The sequence below is a fragment of the Embiotoca jacksoni genome, unplaced genomic scaffold, assembly GCF_022577435.1.
Source record: "Embiotoca jacksoni isolate LCO1_2020_lvr unplaced genomic scaffold, fEmbJac1.0.p SCAF_30, whole genome shotgun sequence".
Classification (NCBI taxonomy): Eukaryota; Metazoa; Chordata; class Actinopteri; family Embiotocidae; genus Embiotoca; species Embiotoca jacksoni.
In genome coordinates this window covers 951,386-969,112 of record NW_027185382.1, presented here as the reverse complement: position 1 = coordinate 969,112, position 17,727 = coordinate 951,386, and the positions used below count along the sequence as shown (strand labels likewise).

The 17,727-nt window shown below is 40.3% G+C and overlaps 2 protein-coding genes and 1 long non-coding RNA gene across 6 annotated transcripts in view; 1 reads left to right on the top strand and 2 right to left on the bottom strand.

Moving 5' to 3' along the window:
* Positions 1-907: 907 nt before the first annotated feature.
* On the bottom strand, positions 908-9,357 carry LOC138207219 (uncharacterized). Of its 2 annotated transcripts, XR_011179013.1 has the most exons (5): positions 8,421-9,357; positions 7,759-7,847; positions 6,880-7,190; positions 2,135-2,360; positions 908-1,283 (listed from the first exon to the last, which is right to left on the bottom strand). It is a non-coding gene; the product is annotated as an uncharacterized lncRNA (long non-coding RNA). The 2 variants fall into 2 exon arrangements; XR_011179012.1 differs by lacking the exon at positions 908-1,283 and having other exon boundaries at positions 1,711-2,360.
* On the top strand, positions 6,116-12,211 carry LOC138207218 (tubulin alpha-1C chain-like). The gene is made up of 4 exons (XM_069164309.1): positions 6,116-6,225; positions 9,352-9,574; positions 10,651-10,799; positions 11,002-12,211. The coding sequence occupies exons 1-4, from the start codon at positions 6,223-6,225 to the stop codon at positions 11,974-11,976; spliced, it is 1,350 nt and encodes a 449-aa protein (XP_069020410.1). The 5' UTR covers positions 6,116-6,222; the 3' UTR covers positions 11,977-12,211.
* Positions 12,212-13,612: 1,401 nt separating this feature from the next.
* The window catches only part of LOC138207216 (inactive dipeptidyl peptidase 10-like), a 40,734-nt gene continuing 36,619 nt past the window's right edge, over positions 13,613-17,727 (bottom strand). For 2 of the 3 annotated variants that reach the window (XM_069164306.1, XM_069164308.1), the window contains exons 25-27: positions 16,990-17,062; positions 16,711-16,784; positions 14,447-16,350 (exon numbers count right to left, since the gene is read on the bottom strand). In XM_069164306.1, coding sequence (XP_069020407.1) covers positions 16,219-16,350; positions 16,711-16,784; positions 16,990-17,062 — 279 coding nt within the window. In that variant the 3' untranslated portion in view covers positions 14,447-16,218. Of the gene's footprint in view, positions 14,364-14,446; positions 16,351-16,710; positions 16,785-16,989; positions 17,063-17,727 lie in introns of those variants that run through there. The other variant, XM_069164307.1, reaches the window with a different exon arrangement.

Here is a 17,727-nt window from a genome sequence, read left to right as displayed (position 1 = left end):
CAAGTGAAATAAGAAGGAGAAGTGAGACCACTTACCTTTAACTCCTTAATAAAAATAAACTGAAGCATGCTGATGAGTTTCCCCCCGTAGATCAGAAGAGGATCAATTTCATTTCAGGACTGAAATAATTTTTTAATATGATGGAATGTAAGTGATTGAATCTTCATGTTTGCCAGGTGAGGAGCCTTATTTTACACTTCCTGCTGCTTCTCAGCTTGTACAGAGGCATTTTGATACGAGACCAGTGCGTCGCTTCATGTTTAGGTTGGTTCTAACATATATTAGTCAAATAATAATAATAGTAGTCTCTCATGGTCTGTTGTGTTCTCAGAGTAAGCTGTCATTGTCCATGCTTTAATAAATAAATGATGATGTAAACTGAGTTGCTGCTGCCGGACTGCTGGACCTTCAATCATTTATTTTATTTTATTTTTAGACCTTGGATTTTTGACAGCGGAAATCCAAGGGGGTCCTCATTTTATTTTATTTTTTAAATAAATAAACCATTTCCTGACTCAAATGCCTATTATTAGACAACTAAATATAATACTTTCAAATGAAATATCTGTAACTATGCATGAAAATCACACAATTTTAAATTTAAAGGTACAGTTATCTTGCATGCATTTAATTCATGCCATTTTCTTAATGTACAAAGCTCATTCTGTGTGTTCAGGGAGTTTATAATCAACATAATTTTTTTTTATTATTTAAGATAAGATACCAAACTCACTACAATTTAACTACCCACTCCTGTTTGTAGGCCTATCTATTCTACAGTTTAAGATAGCAAAATAAAAAAAATAAAAATAAAAAACATGTTTTAAAGGACAGTTAATTGATCACTTTTGCATAAAAATGTGCAGAACATTATAATAAATGTTTGCACAACTTATTCTCTAAAATTAATGCAGTCAAAATTAAATATGGATGCAGATAACTAATTAGTAATCTAAGAACTACGAGGGATTATATTGTGACTAGTCAATTATTTTTTGTCTTTTTATCAGCTATGTTGTCCGTGTTTTTATTAAAGGAGCTGAGCGTCATGAAACTCAGCAAAAATAAATTTGTATACGTAAAGGTCAAAGGTCACAGTGATGTGCAGTTTTTCACAAAACAAAGGAGAAAGGAGGAGGAGGAAAAGTGTGTGTGTGTGTGTGTGTGTGTGTGTTTTATGGCCGTTGGCAGCCTGACATTTCTGCTGCCCTTCGGTCAGACGTGACATTAAAGACGTCCGTTTCTGCTGCTGTTAGCGGAGATTAAGGCCCTGAATTCAGAACCTGCAACAAGAAGAGCCAATCAGAGGAAAGACATGAACATACTGGTGTGGAACATGAAACTTATGACCTCCTGTCGCTCATACTAATGTTTCAAAAGCCTCCCAGCATTATTAAAATTCTATAAAAACTGAATGTATGTCGGCTTTTTGAGGTGAAAACAAGATCCCCTAAAACAGCACCTTGAACATGTGAGTCAAATATATCTAAATGATTAGAAATCATCTCAGCTGATTTGTACTCTGCAAATATGTTTTTTTTTTCTTCCTACGGGGCAGAATAAATTGATTGCATAGTTTGAAAAAGGTCTTAATGGGCTGATGTTCCCGAGGAGGATTTAATAGGCCTCCAGATCGATATCGGAGGCTGTTCAGTGCTCCGGCATGGCGGGCTGAGATAGAAACCGATCGATAACAGTATCTGAGAAATGTCCAATTTATTCTGATGATGATGGTGATTGACAGCTGCAGAGAGAGTGTAATACAATATCAGATGTTTCACAGCAAAACAGTGCAAGTTCCTGTTGCAGTTTTATAAACATGGATGGTTGAAAGACTCCGTGAGGGGCAGGAAGGTCACGGCCACGAGTCAGACTGGAACTCCACAGGAACATTGGAGAGCCTATTGGAGTTTTATCCATCCACAGTCATTTCACAGCTCCACACACATACGCCAACGTCACGCTACTACAGTATGTATTGTGCTGTGATACACTATGTAGCCAAAAGTATATAGACAATCCTGTCTGGGGAAAGAAAGGAAGGTAGGTCTTGCTATTTTGAGACCAATGGTTTCCAATCCCATGACCTGTATCCTCCTAAAATAAAGGTGGTGAGAGGTCAGTGAGAACACACCTCTGACTGTCTGTCACAGCTCAGCTTCCACCAGACACAGCTTGTTTTTCGGGATCCTGAAGCCCTCAGGCCGGCTGTGGCCGAACAGCAGCATCAAGTATTTTATCTGGAATGCACGACTTGTGGGGTTTTTCTGAGGCTGCGACTTTGATCTCTGCATCCATCCATCTTCAATACGGCTCAGCCCTTATCGCTGGCAGCCCAGAGACCGCGAGCATCAAGACCACTGCAGACAGGTTTATAGGCAGGGTTACTTTCAACGTGTAATCCATTGCAGATTATTACAGATTACTGATTGCATCCTTCAATCGTAATTATAAATTAAAACTTTCCATTTGAAATTGGCAGCTCGTCTGACATTCACCAGGCCGCTTTTAGAGACTCACAGACAAAAACATGGAGCTTTGTTGGCCGTCCTCCACGAGGTGAATTTGAATTGTTTTCAATCTTTATCGTCACACAGGTCATTATTTCAAGCATTTTCAATAATCAATAGTCATTTTCTTTTAAGCATGAGTCTATGGGTAATCCAAAAATAAATTCCTCACTATGATATTAAAGCAAGTTATAATGGACAATGATTAGATGATTGCATGCTTAGATTGGAAAAACTGGACAAGTTATCTCAGCAATTATCATTTATAGTATCAGATATGTTATAGAAACACAGCCGTCACCGGATGAACCAGAAACAGACAGATGGACGGGGACATCGATGACAGCGATGCAGGTAAAAACGTAAAATGTGTCATCAGTTCATGTGGATTGAATTCGGTGTCTGTGATTTTAGATCGTAACCCCCAAATCATTTTTGCTTTGTCCCTGTTATTTTTTTCATGAATCATATATACAAAATTTATACGAATAATGTGATGTAAAATCACATATTTATATCCATAACATCCTCCTCAAAGCTCCTGCTTAAGACATTTTATCATGTAAAGCTGCATGATCCGACAGTTTACTATTAATTAGGCCTACATCCTCAGCAAAAGAGAATAATTACTCTGATTGGTCCACCATCACACTCACAGCATGGAGATATATTAAGGTTTCTTCTATTTTTCTGCATGTTAAAGAGGTTTTTAAGAGGAGTTTTGTTTTATGTTTGACAAAATTAACTAGACTGATCTTCTAATTCATATTTGAACATATTGGATTGTGATATTAATACACAATTGTCTAGAAAACTGATAGTTTCACTTTAAAACCACATTAAAAAATAAATAGAGCCATTTATTCCTGTCAGATCAACACAAATCACTTGAAACTGACTCTTTGTTTAGGAAATCCCTCAGTGGATTTTATATTTAACAGATAAATTCAGATGAAAAGTCCACTTAGCAACTCTTTCTCTAAATCTTCCTGTTGCTGAAACAACAGGCAATAATTGGAGGGGATTAGACGTCCTTATTTCTGGGGGTAAATCCTTCAGGGAGTCCCTCTCAACTCTCAGTTACAACTGAAATTAGCATTCTGTGCTAACAGGACAAACAGACGTCTGAACACTTGAATCAGTGGATTGGATTATTTCAGCCTGGAGACAAAAAACACAAGACACACAGAGGACCCCAAGTGATGCATCAAGCACCCAAAATATCCCACTTCATCTTTTTAATCTAGCTGATGTATTCCCAGGAATTTTGTAATACTGTGCAGTAGGGATTTACTGTATTGCAAACTTCTTTAGTTGCACAGTTTCTACTGAGGATGTTTAGTTTAAACCAAATGAAGTTTGACTGGCAGCTCTTGTACGCTAAATCAGATGACTTTACTAACAGTCTTTAAAGGGTTAAAATGAGAAATGTGTTGTACTGCCACCCTGAGGTCCAGACCTGCAAACATATCTGCAGCATTAAGCAAGTCTGCAGCCATGCAAGCAGCTCTGTCAGGCTGTAATTGGAGCTAACTGTAACATGTTGATATTTAAGGTATCACAGGTAACAAATTCATGAAACGAGGGCAACTTATTTGTATTATATCACTATTTATAATTGTATTTGTTAGAATTTTATTTTGTAACTGCAGTACATTTGGAGAAAAATATGCAAAATTTAGATGTAAACTATAAAAGGTTTAACTTTAGCCTTTGTTAGGGGGGGCACAGTTGCACAGCCCACATTTCCCACAATGCATCTCCACACTTAGACTAGAGAAAGTTTTTGCAGAAATATGGAATTCTTTCACTTTTTCACCAGCTGAGAAGGATTCAACTATTTCTCGGCAAACAGGCCACAATGTTTGAATTCAAGTGCCACTGAATTTCAAACTATTTGCCCAATTAATCTTGAAATAAGAGAACATTCCTAACAGTTTTCTCAGATATAAACAGGCAATTTGTTGAAGCAAATCCTCCTTTTTGAGGCATTTTTCAAAGAAAAGAATCGCGCAAAATAATCAAAACAACTGGCCAAGACCAAACTTTTAAAACCCCAAAAGAACCGCTGAAAGAAATACTGAAACCTTTAAGTCATCTCTGCTTTTTATACACGTGTTGCTTGTTCTTATAAATAAAGTGACTTAAAATGGAGGTTTGGTGTTCTTATCACGTTCTAACTGGAGAAAAGCTGCAAAACTGTCAGAAGATTGGAGGGAAAGAACGAGTTTATAAAGAAAAGTCATCTGTGGACCTCCGAGGGGAGGAGGACGAAACCCAACACATGAAAAAGATCTCCACTATCCGTCTATCGCAAACTATCTCTCCTTTCCAAAAAAAAAAAAGAGAGATGCTGAGGGGAGCGTTTGAAGAGGATTGGAGCAACAGGCTGAGGAGGACTCAGGGGTTTGTTTGAGGATTATGAGGATGTTTACATTCAGAGCTGAAGGCCTGGTGTGATGAGCTCAGGCCTCTGAAGGCTCCTGGATCAGCTCTGCGTTACTGTAAGGAGTGATGGACAGCTGAAGTTCACAAAGAGTTTTCCTCGCTAATACCAAAATGTCATGACTTTATTACAACACAACAAAAACACAGTTATGGAAAGAAAACAGCCACAGAAACAGGAGCAAATAAACACTTCATCTGTGTCGGTTTCTGCTGCTGTTAATGAGGAAGACTCAGATGTGAAAATGGACTTGGATTACTATCTCGTCCTCCTCACACTTCCTGTTATCTCTGCTAAAGTTGCTTTTAGCTCTGTTGTACCAACAACAGCACATTAAGTTCCAATAAATGTGACCTCATTTATTTATCTGATTATTTTCAGATTATATGCATCTCAGACACAGATAAGTTGCCCTTGTTTAAAATATAGAAACATCCTGTTTTTTAAATCTGTTTGTTTCCTCAAGGAAATAAAACACTCGGCAGCAAAACACTGTAAACTGTGGCAGTGACCTGTGTTTGTTTAAGAGTGCTGGACAATAAATGCAAACAATAAGGCCTCCATCTAGTGGTTGTAACCGGCACTGCCACAAGGAGAGTAAAATGATTTTGCATATATATTATGCTGCCTTGTTGTAAAAAGAATTTCCTCTTATAGTAAAGAGATGCACAATATTTTTCCGCAGATACCTCTAAAGTGAATCTACTTTCAAAGCTCCTTTTAAATGTCTGGTTTATGGATGCTGTTTGTATTATATTGCATCTATTGCACCCTCCCTGCCACGCTCCATGCATTCAGTTTTTGTTTCTGTTCACATTTTTTCACTGCGTCACACGTGTTGGCTTGCTTCACTGATGCTAAAGTCTCTTTAAATGGGGAAATTCTGTAAGTTTAAGTGTCGTTAAAGTGTAGTTGTTTTCATAATGTGAGCTGAGATTAGTAATTCTTACCTCACATCACAGGAGTCATACTAAACTACATAAATATATGTATTTTTTTTTACGACTGGAGCTTTCTTTGGCTGTGCTTTTATTCTGAAAAGGCCAAACAGGAAGTCCCATCTCACTGAAAGAAAAAATAAAAGGATGTGGAGACCAAAGTTGCAGCTGTTGCTGGCTCCACCTCTCCTCCTCCTCCTGTAGTAACTATAAAAGTATGTGCGACACACACTGATGGGACTTCACTCACAGAGATCTCATTATAGGTGCACTGTGAGATACTGCAGTTTTCAACCTCTCTTCCAAAAAGGCCAATCAAAACAGCACAATGGTGAGTATTTAGTCATTATTACTATTATTAATTATTAGCGGCAGGCATTATTTCTTAACTAACACCAAAAAAAGCTAAATTTTTAGTATTTGATGTGCCACCGGGAGAACTGTAAGACATATTTGAAACTTTTGCAGTAATCGTAGTTTTCCTTTTGTATCTTCATACTTCCCTCCAAAATGTGGAACAAGCCTGAGGTTTTGTCTTTTGTTTCTACTTCAGTGGCCCCAGGCTGCTTCTGAAAAATATTTTTGGTGCTGCTTCAGCACATAAAGTTCACCACTCAGAGCATTTAAAAGAGCAGAGTGTTTAAAAGAGAGAAAAACAAAGTTGATCGGTGGAAACATGCCGCCAGCAGAGGTTAACTGTTTCCATATGGGGGACCTTAGGACTGGCTGTCAGGAGGGCGTGCTTGTTTGCCCGGTCGGTTAAGAATGCTGATGTGGCTTCAAGCAGCTGCTTGTGTGTTTTACACGTCTATTTGTTCAACAGTGTGCTGATAATCTGCTGAATTTACTGCTTTTGGGTGTTTTGAATACGTTTACTTTAAATAAACCTGAACAATATACAACTAACACTCATACTTCTGATAAAGGCACATGGCAGTTTACAAGCTCAGAAGTTTATTCCTCAGTAAGACGACAGGACACTGACCTTCTCCTTTTGACTTTGTTCCTTTGTGATAAACAGCGAATGTCGTAATGTTTGCTGGTCACCTGAAAAGCAAAAAGAGACATGAGTGAATAAAAAGAAGGCTTTTTTTTTAGGTGTTAACGGCAAGACAAGTGTTTCACAAATGGTTTCGGAGACACTTCCTGTTGTGGAGGAGGAGATGTGGAGGGTTATCCTGCCTTTAGAGTTTCAGCTCCACCTCAGAAATTGCTGTTGGGTTGAGTTTATAGGGAGAAAATTTGTATCTTGTGGTGTTCTTTGGTTTTGCTGTTTGTGTTCGACCATTCAGGCCTCTGTGTGAGGAAACACAAGTTGGAAATACGCCCAAAAAAGTATTAAAACATGAACAACATCCCTCCAGTTCACTTCCATGTGAAAAACCAGGAAACTCCAAACAATTTTCTGATTCAAATCCACTTTTATATATATTTTTTAGGCCACAGACACAGCACAAAGCCTCTCTGTGTTTTTAGGTTTCCTCTGTTGAAATCCTGACGTCAAACGTGACGTCGGTTTGGTCAGGACAAGATACAGGAAGCAGATAATCTCTCAGTTTAGACCTGTTTGCCTGGAAGTGTAAATTTCAGTTTGTGTGTCTGAATGTGTGTGACGTGTTACAACACCAGCAACCGAACAGAGCACCGCTTCCTCATACAGAGGCAGCAGTTGAAACAGCCTCATACGAGTTTAGTCACATCCTGTACTCTTCAGTCAGTCCTCTGCAGAGACTCTGTAAATGTTCTGATCTGAGGAGCTGTCTGTAGTTTGAGTGTACAATGTGCAGAGGTCTGGGAATCCAAACAGGTCAGTGGGGTAAAACTGAGCTGCTGCTCTCTGCGAGTCGTGTGAATGACACTTAACTGAAAATAGCTGGCTGCTGAGCTGGCTGCCATCGCCATACTTGGCAACTCCCATGTCACAGAGACCCCTCCTCCATCCAGATCACGAGCCTTTTGAAAAGAGGGGGGAAGCGGGATAGGTCAGGAGCTCAAAATTCAAAACAAGACAAAAGACACGCTGAAAAATAAATACTGAAATCCTGTTCGTGAAGTATTGAAGCTTTTAAGTTAGAGCTCGAGGCGGTTGAACACCAGCAAGTCTGTTTGGTTTGACCTCTGCAGACTGGTGGAAGATGCTGTAACTATTTATCCAGTATTTTTCGCTAGTTTACGTCCAAAAACTCCTGATAAAATCTGTGCAGTAAAACTATTTCATCTTCTCAAACATGCTTCAACGCTGACAATCAGGCTTCTATTTTTAAAGACACATTTGGCTGCATTGTTGGTGTCTCTAAAATAAAAGTCACGCCAGAAAAACACAATGAGTTTCCTGTCAGTTTTTTTTTTTTTAGGTTTAAAGAGATGCTCCCATCAGAAGAATTCCACAACAATGTGAATATTTCAGCGGCTCACCTTTAAAATGAGGTCAGACGTCAGCAACAGATGGCAGCCTCTTTTCTTTGGGATACTTTCAGTAAACATGAACATTTTTATCATACAAAATTATAACAGGGTTTGGTTTACCTACACTCGTGTCTTGGCAGGTATGGATGGTGTCTTGACAGCAACACATGACATGCGTGCTTTCATATTTCCGCTGCCAGCTGGCCTTTTGTTGACAGATAAACTGCTGCAGTAATGTAAACACTGTTGGGACAAAGCAGCGGAACGCATGACATTTATTATTGTGATTCCTGATGTAATAACACAAATTTATGAATACCATTCACTAAGGTGAAGAGAAAAATGTCCTTTGACGCCAGTAATGAGCAGTCAGAATTTATCTGATACTCCCTGTGCCACACATTTGCATTCGTCTTTTATCTCCTCTTGAAAGGCCAGTTAAACATATGTTAAACTCCCTCAGGACAAACTTTACTTCCAAATGATGAGACCAAACTGGTTTCTGCCCTCTGCATGCAGGCACCCTCCACTGCCACCCACATCATTTATGAGGAACTACAAATACTTGAGCAGGGTGTGGAGGCACTTTGGCCCCTGCAGACACGATAACACGACTGTGCTAATCACCGCGACTCACTTATTTAGATCAGTGACGCTTGATTGGATATGTCGCATCCTCCTCGCAAGCATGTCTGAAACTTTTAGTTTTCAGACGCAAACGGGAAGTTTTAATCGACAGAAATCAGGTTATTGTACAAATATTGACTCCACCCAGTTTTCCACGCCCTCAACTGTCATTTTCAGCAGGTCAGGACAGGTTTAAAAGGAGAAATGTTGGCATTAAGCTATCCAGTTAAATGGTTTGCCCCTTAAATTTCCATTTATTTTGGTTTGCATGATTCATTTATTGGTAACTGAGATTTTGCAGCTTGAAATTGGTGAAATAGAGTCCGCAATCAGGCATGAAATGTCTATAAGATGTATTAGATTTAATAAATAATGAGTAAATAATAATAATAATGTCTAAAATGTCTTCTTTTTCCCTCCACAGCGCGAATGTATCTCCATACACGTCGGCCAGGCTGGTGTCCAGATGGGCAACACCTGTTGGGAGTTGTACTGCCTGGAGCACGGCATCCAGCCAGACGGTCAGATGCCCAGCGTCAAGCCCACCGGAGGCTACGACGACTCCTTCACCACTTTCTTCAGTGAGACCGGCACCGGGAAGTACGTCCCCAGAGCCATCTTTGTTGACCTGGAGCCCACGGTTATCGGTGAGGGCTTTCTTTAAGTTTTGGGGTAAAACAGGAACAGAATTGTTATGTTTCTTTAAGTAGAAACCTGCCGCTTCACAGTCTTACAGACAACATTTCTACGTGGGAGTGACTTTTTAGGAGTTAAAGACCTCAGAGTGGTGGGAATGTTTATTTGTGGAAACATTTTGAGTTGAACCAGCTTTTCTGGTGAAGTAACTTCAGGGTTAAGGTGGTTAAAACTTATAGTTCAAGAGAAAACTTATAGTTCAAGAGAAAACAATACCTGCACCTTCCCTAAAAGGCATTAAAACGTTTAGTTTTCAAAAAGCTAAAAGTTTTCTTGTTATCTGATTTTCCACTGCAGTCTAAAGCCCTACAAAAATTAGATTAATCAGCTTTTGTATGTTTTACTGTCCAGTACACGTCAATTTCCTCTCTAGCTCCATGTCGTATCGTAACACAGTGAACAAAAATCAGTTATTGCAGGTTTAAGGAGACTTTAAGGGTTAGACAGAGAAGGAAGCTGTAAAGTCTACAAAGCCGTAAAGCTATAAAGATTGAAGAAGCTGATCATTATCTATGTTAACATATAGTGCCACGACTACAGTTGTCATAAAAGTGAATTAATTCACAGCTTTGATGTTTACATTAATTTACATCCTGGTCAAAGTTCCTTTCAAGCTCAGGCTCCGCCCACTTCAGTTTAAATCAGCCAATCAGATCCAGGCAGAACACAAATTTTTCATGCAAATTTTTATTCTAGTTTTGCAAGCACTACTGTAAAAACATATGGCTGCATGCAATTTATTTATATTTCGGTGTCAGGGCCCTGGTATTGTACATATTGTTTGCTTTACTTGACTTATTGGCAACCCCAAATGGAACACAACCATAGTTCATGTTATTAGTTAAACATTAGCTTTTTATGCTTTTGATAAGTAAAAAATTTCTGCGGTGAAAAAGGTCAGATACTGTATGTAGGTCTGCAGACTACTACTGTCTGGGAGACTTTCAGTGTTTTGGTCCCTATTTATTTAAGGAATTTTTTTAGATTTTTGTGATTCACAGAATTCCATCCTGTCTCTGTCCCTCAGATGAAGTTCGTACAGGAACCTACCGCCAGCTGTTCCACCCCGAGCAGCTGATCTCAGGGAAGGAGGATGCGGCCAACAACTACGCCCGTGGCCACTACACCGTCGGGAAGGAGCACATCGACTCTGTTCTGGACAGGGTTCGCAAACTGGTAAGAAGGGCTGCGGGAGACTCTGGCTGCCGACATCTGAAGTTTTCAACAGATTTTTTTTCTTTAAGTAATTATCGGGGAGAGGCCAGGATTTACAGAGGTTTCACAGTATTAACAAGATGGCATTAGTTAAAACTGATTCAGAGTATGGGATGATTAAAATAGGAAATACTGTTCTTAAATTGTACCTTTTGTCCTTCAGTCTGACCAGTGCACGGGGCTCCAGGGTTTCTTGGTCTTCCACTCCTTCGGAGGAGGAACCGGCTCCGGCTTCACCTCTCTGCTCATGGAGCGGCTCTCAGTTGATTTTGGCAAGAAGTCCAAGCTGGAGTTTGCCATCTACCCGGCTCCTCAGGTGTCCACAGCCGTGGTGGAGCCCTACAACTCCATCCTGACTACCCACACCACCCTGGAGCACTCTGACTGCGCCTTCATGGTGGACAATGAGGCCATCTACGACATCTGCCGCAGGAACCTGGACATCGAGCGCCCATCTTACACCAACCTGAATCGCCTCATCAGCCAGATCGTCTCCTCCATCACCGCCTCTCTGCGCTTCGATGGAGCCTTGAATGTGGACCTGACGGAGTTCCAGACCAACCTGGTGCCCTACCCTCGTATCCACTTCCCCCTGGCCACCTATGCCCCAGTTATCTCAGCAGAGAAGGCCTGTCACGAGCAGCTCACTGTGGCTGAAATAACCAACTCCTGCTTCGAGCCAGCCAATCAGATGGTGAAATGTGACCCCCGTCACGGCAAGTACATGGCCTGCTGCCTGCTGTACCGGGGGGACGTGATGCCCAAAGACGTCAACGTGGCCATCGGCAACATCAAAACCAAACGCAGCATCCAGTTTGTGGACTGGTGCCCTACGGGCTTCAAGGTGGGTATCAACTACCAACCGCCCACTGTGGTGCCAGGAGGAGACCTGGCCAAGGTGCAGAGGGCCGTGTGCATGTTGAGCAACACCACCGCCATCGCCGAAGCCTGGGCCCGACTCGACCACAAGTTCGACCTGATGTACGCCAAGAGGGCCTTCGTTCACTGGTACGTCGGGGAGGGGATGGAGGAGGGAGAGTTCTCAGAGGCCAGAGAGGACATGGCCGCCCTGGAGAAGGATTACGAAGAGGTTGGCATTGACTCATTTGAAGAAGATGAAGAAGGGGAGGAGTATTAAAAAGCAGATGACGTGTAACAGAGCTCTGTTCGTAAAAGGCTGAACGGCTTAGGTCTCCTCCAGGAGCCGTCGGAGTGTTACGCACAGTTTAACGGCTGCTGTGTCGACCACGAATAAACCATGCAGAGCAGCAGTTTGTCGAGCTCGTCCCATGGTGTTTGGTTTTATTGAAAAATGACTCTCAATGAGAGATAATGTCTCTGTCTTCTTTTCTAATAAAGCTGTTTACACCTATTGACATTCTCCTGATCCAAACTTTACCGAACTGATTTAGTCTACTAATATTAGTCTAATTTTCTTTTCGTAATTAACATTTTATGACCAGGTAATGTTTAAGATTTTGTTCAATAAACACTAAACAAATTCGAAAACTAGCAAATGCTTAATGAAGTTATTTAAGACAAAAAAAAAATTCAATAAATTGACTAATTAGTTATTATTTAGCAGACTACCAGAAAATAAATTAGAAAGCATCTCAAAGCTCATATTTAGCTTTTTGGATGAGCTGTTTGTAGTTTACCACAAGATGGCAGTGTGGTGTTACAGTGAGAGGAATTTAAACCCTCGTGACAATAGAAAAGTATGAATTAAATGTTTTTTTTCTGGTTTATAAATAGTTGCAACTATGAAAATATTAACTGAAATCTATATTTTTCCTGAATTAAACATTTTAGTGTTTTCAAAAGGATATGAATGCATCCATCACTGCCATTCAAATCTATATTTAACATTGTTTAGGCAAAACGAGACAAATGTTTAAGGAACTGGGACATTTAGTGTCTCTATTATATTTGTTAATTAGATTCTATAAACAGAAATGAAATATAATCCACAGTTGATTGTGATGCATCAATCAAAAGATTTCTCTCATTGTCAGTGTGCATCTTACATTAAATACAAATTTCAAGTTAATGCAGCATTGCACAGTAAAGACTAACGTATTTACACAACACATTTGTCAATTTGTTTTTGGAAAGGCAGAATAGCTCAACAGAAGCGTTAATTTTTAGCGTGTCCACATGCTTTTGGACATGTGCTGCATACTGTATGAACGCTGAGGCGCTGCCGGCTTGGATTCCTCTTTCGCTACAATACAAAATGTTTCTCTTTATAGTTTTTGTGGAGAACCACCAGAGACTAACTTATTTCCCGGTTCATTTTCTGAAGTTTCTGCTGCAGCTATTCCTCCCTTCCTCAGCGGATGAGGCCTTCATATTGGCTCTGTAATTGCTTTGATGTAATTAAGGCTCGATTTGCGCAGAGTCTAGGCAGTGTGGACAGGGGATTTATAAAGGTCAGGAAGGACAGAGGAAGATAAATGTTCTTTTCTCCTCATATTTCACAGGTCCGCACTGTTACTTTCTGCTCTTTCTTCATGATGGTGAGGCTTAAATCATATCTGTCAGCCACAACAACACAACTGCTAATATCACAAAAGGAAATTAAAAGGTGCTGATATCAGTGTCCCAGCTCCCGCAGGACAGACCAATGCCTCACAGTTGTGCGACAGATGAATAAAGTATTGATGCTGGTATTAAATGTGGATCTTATTTAAAAAAAATAAAATAAAGATCAACGTCAAGAAACTGGTGAATTTGAATAGACAGAGCAGCAATGAGGATTACAGGAACATATAAGATATAATTTGTCATTTATATGCACGGAAACATCAGCCCACAATTAGGGCATTAGGGTTCTGGTTCTTGCACCTCACTTAGAACCGTTCTGAGAGTGAAAAAATACACCTCGAACCATAAGGCAGTGTCAGTGGGTTTATCTTATTGTGAAGGGAAAACAGAGGTCAATATGATCATGGTTAGATAGACAACATGACAGCTCCCCACATGTAAAGCCAAAATACCACAGGAAAGGGTGCTGTGGTCTTGCACAGATGACATCATTTGCAACCAGAGTTTGCACAGTAGTGACCAGGGGGTAGATATGTGGTGTCAAGGTTGAATCTCCTGCCTTGATAACCAATCTATAATGGCTACTTATCATTCTTATATAAAAAATGATATGGTGAGCATCCCTGACTCTGGCTGCAGATGACATCATCAGTGCATCTATATGTGAAGTAGAAGCACAAAGCAGGAGGGTAGAAAGTTCCAACAGGGAGAAAAAGGGAAGTCTCTGTGTTATAGAAGTAGGATTAATAAGAAGCCATGGTTATTAACAACAACTCTTCTTTGTTTTTAGATATACTGCCATTTAAAAAGAAACATCCCAGTGAAAGTTAGAGGCAACTAAAGGTTGCTTCTTTAGAAAACACCTTTTCAGTGTCGACGTAGGACAGAAACAGAGGACAGGTATGTCTTCATATGGACCTACTTCTTGTCTGAGGGAGGGAGGGGAGCTGAGTCGGGACAGGAGGGGAATAACAGGCTCTGAAATGAGAGGCAAAAATGATGCAAATAATATTAAGAACAATATTAAGACTTGTGTTTAACAGAGTGACTCTCACAGCCTGAACGTGGCTCGTTCATTGCTCTTTAATATTAAAACAGCCAAAAAATACAAGAAGTTTCTCTTCAATCATCCCAAATCCACAAGGTTTACCCCCAAGACAGTTTCTAGTCACAGTACAAACCCGAACAAAACCTCACATGCTCTTTCTTTCATCTGGACTGGAGGGTACGAAGCACAGACAGTAGTAGTAGTAAGATGACTGAGCAGCTTCTTCTTCTTCTGCTGCTCCTGCGTTTATGAGAAGCAGACACATTTGGCTGCAAGGGTGTTGCATCAGCAGCTGCTCACTCCAAAGTGTATCATCTTTAATGAATTAGGAGAGTCTGGGCTACTGAAGCTGTTGTCATGGCAACCACCTGCTAGCCACGTGTTGGGGGATCGACTCTTTTGACTGTAGCGTCGTTGATGTTTACTCGTGTTTTTATTCTCGCGTGTCAATGGCATCTTTGAAATGAAACTCCAGACACCGAGCACATGCTGTCTCCTCTTGTCTAAAAGGAGAAAAGTAGCACTGAGGACCATCATCACTGTGATTATTGGCACTTGTGTGCAGCCAACAGTAATTGTGGGAATCACTCTCGTATCCGTAATCACGGCGAGGACGCTCTCAGGCGCTGTGTTGCCATAACACTTATGATGCCTTTTATTGCCGTGCTTTATGGATGACACGATAACCTGCCAGTAAATCCAAAAAATTACAACCTGAAGCAGCTATAAATGTACAAACTCGGCTGCAAAGTTGCACCAGAACAACAGCAAATCAGTTTAAATCCAAACATCATTTACCACAAACAGTAAGTGCTTTTGTCAACCAAGGAATTAAAAGGACATTAAGTGATTTTAAAACAAGTTTTGGACCATAAGAATATATAAAAAACATTAAAAAAAAAAAAAAAAAAAAAAAAAAGGAATGACACACAAACTATCTCACCATGAAACCTGCAGTAGACCTGCTGCAAAATTGTTCCCCACAATAAAACCTCTATTTTTTGAGGAAGTTGTATTTTAAGAAGTGGTAAAGTAATTTAACCTCATTAAACACCTGATGCTGACTCTTCTGTGCAATGGGACGACAGAAATCACTAATAAAACCTGGTGTCATATGGTAAATATCTACTTTTAAATGTAATAAATAAATGAGTCTATATTTAAACACTGGCACTGACAAGGAGACAGAGTGCAATTAAAAAACATCCGGCACTGTACATCCGTTTAGCACTACTGCTGTTTACAAGCTAAATAACTCAACAAACCTGGCGAGCTGCCCCACATGAATATACAAGACAAGCCCCAAACATGTTCAACCTTTAGGAAATGACAAACTAGTTAAAAGGAATATGAAGGTAAATATATGCCTCCAAAATGTCCTTGAGGACATGTATTATCATGACCAATACCTAAAAAAGATCATTACATTTTTTTTTTTTACTGCCAGTTTTGGAAGATCAACGAAGTGACAAATCCACTGTGAACTTCATGGAGTGTTTGGGAATTACAAGAAAAAGAGGATTTTCTGTGTTCTGTCAGGCGAAAGAGGTGATCAAATTTTGCCTCTTGATTCGGGACATTAGAGCTAAACTGACCTTAATTCTACTGAGGCGACAAACAATAGAAACTAGTCTCATGTTAAAAAGAAGCTTGTTTTGTCCATCAAACATTGTGCTACAGGTATAAAATACAAACACACACACACACACACACACACACACACACACACTGTCTACCAGGTGCGCACGCGCTCAGAAACACACGCAGTAACAATTACATTTCCTCTCACTCGTCGTCCCGTTGTTGGTCGAGTAGCGATGATGTGTCGAGCAGACATCCTTTAAAGTATCCAATTAGGGAGTGAGTCAGCTGGATCTGGCTGCGTGTTGACAGGAAGTGGCCTTCGTCCGGGTAGATCTGCCCCAGAAAACACCAGAGATGCACGGAGAAAGCACAGATGAAAATGCACAAAACATTTTCTGCTCAAAACATTTGAACAATCTTTCAAATACAAAAACATTCCTTATCATTCACCTCCTCCACTCAAAGTGCACTTCGGTGCTCATTCTGGAGGTTTTGACTGCATCACACTGTCTTTATCAGCAGATGTTTCATTGTCATTGGACTGGAGACGTTCACAAAATATCATATAATGATATGTAATGGAGGATGTTATTACATCTAAGTGTAAGTCCTCATTGCACTTCTTTATTTTGTCTCCTGCCCCAGACGAAGCTGTTTTTCAGAATAAAATGGTTTTAGGAACATAGTATTTACCTGCATAGTGTAGTTGGCTCCAATCTTTATCAAGTGCTTGATGAGCTCTGCTGAGTGCTGGAAGTGAACATTTGCTGCGGAGAAAAACATGACTTGTTGATGAGTGTCGCTGAGGTTAATTCCACTGCTAGATAAAAGCTGCGGCTCTCATTAAGGTCAAGTTTTAAAGCTGTGAATGGTGGAGAGGCTCATATAAAAAGGACATAGCAGCCTACCTTTAATAACACACATTACAGGTTACTATGAAAATGAGGAGGAGAATGGAGGAAGTGTGCGTACCGTCAGCAGTCCCGTGGGCCAGAAACAGAGTTCCTTCCTGCAGACCTTTCATGCTGGGCACCACTTTGGAGGCCTGGAGATGCACAAGTACCATTATTTAAACTGTGTACATAATTAACATCACGTCATATCATAAAAACAAAAAAAAAACAGAATTATTGGAAGAAAGTTTCAAAAGCACAAGAAAAGTGGCCCCCTGACAGATTATTAGATGTTTAAGCAGCGTTTTACTGATGTAGCTGCTCCAGGTGGAGCGAATATCAAAGTTAGGTTACCAACACAGGGCTCAAGCCCACTTCAAAGGGTCACGAAATAAAGGGTCACAAAATAAATCCGAGGCATGAAGAGTTAAAAAGTTTGATATGTCCCCCTGACATTTAGGGGAGGTATGAATTAGCAGGACATGTAACCATGTATTTGAAGACTATAAGCTGACACACATGAAGCGGTGAGTGTCTTTGTACTCTCTGAGAAAAAAGAAGCCATTTTGCATTTCGATTTATTGCTCGGAGCAGTGTGGACGGTCGGCTACAATATTAGAGGATCTCTATCTCTCGCTCCCTTCACTCAGTTTTTTCCCAGCTGGGATTCAAACAGGAAGATTTTCGGACCACAGCCGGTTGTCTCACATCAACAACCGGACATCTGATAACCCATTTCTTTCTTTCTGTGCATCTGAGTCTCAGAGGACGAGATGAGTGATGACGTCCCGTTGATTGTTGTCTGATCAGATCGTGC

Bases quoted from the DNA above. Each gene is read 5' to 3' on its own strand.
- LOC138207218 (XM_069164309.1), top strand. The intron at 9,575-10,650 runs GTGAGGGCTTTC...TCTGTCCCTCAG, and splicing joins CCTGGAGCCCACGGTTATCG to ATGAAGTTCGTACAGGAACC. The intron at 10,800-11,001 runs GTAAGAAGGGCT...TTTGTCCTTCAG, and splicing joins TGGACAGGGTTCGCAAACTG to TCTGACCAGTGCACGGGGCT.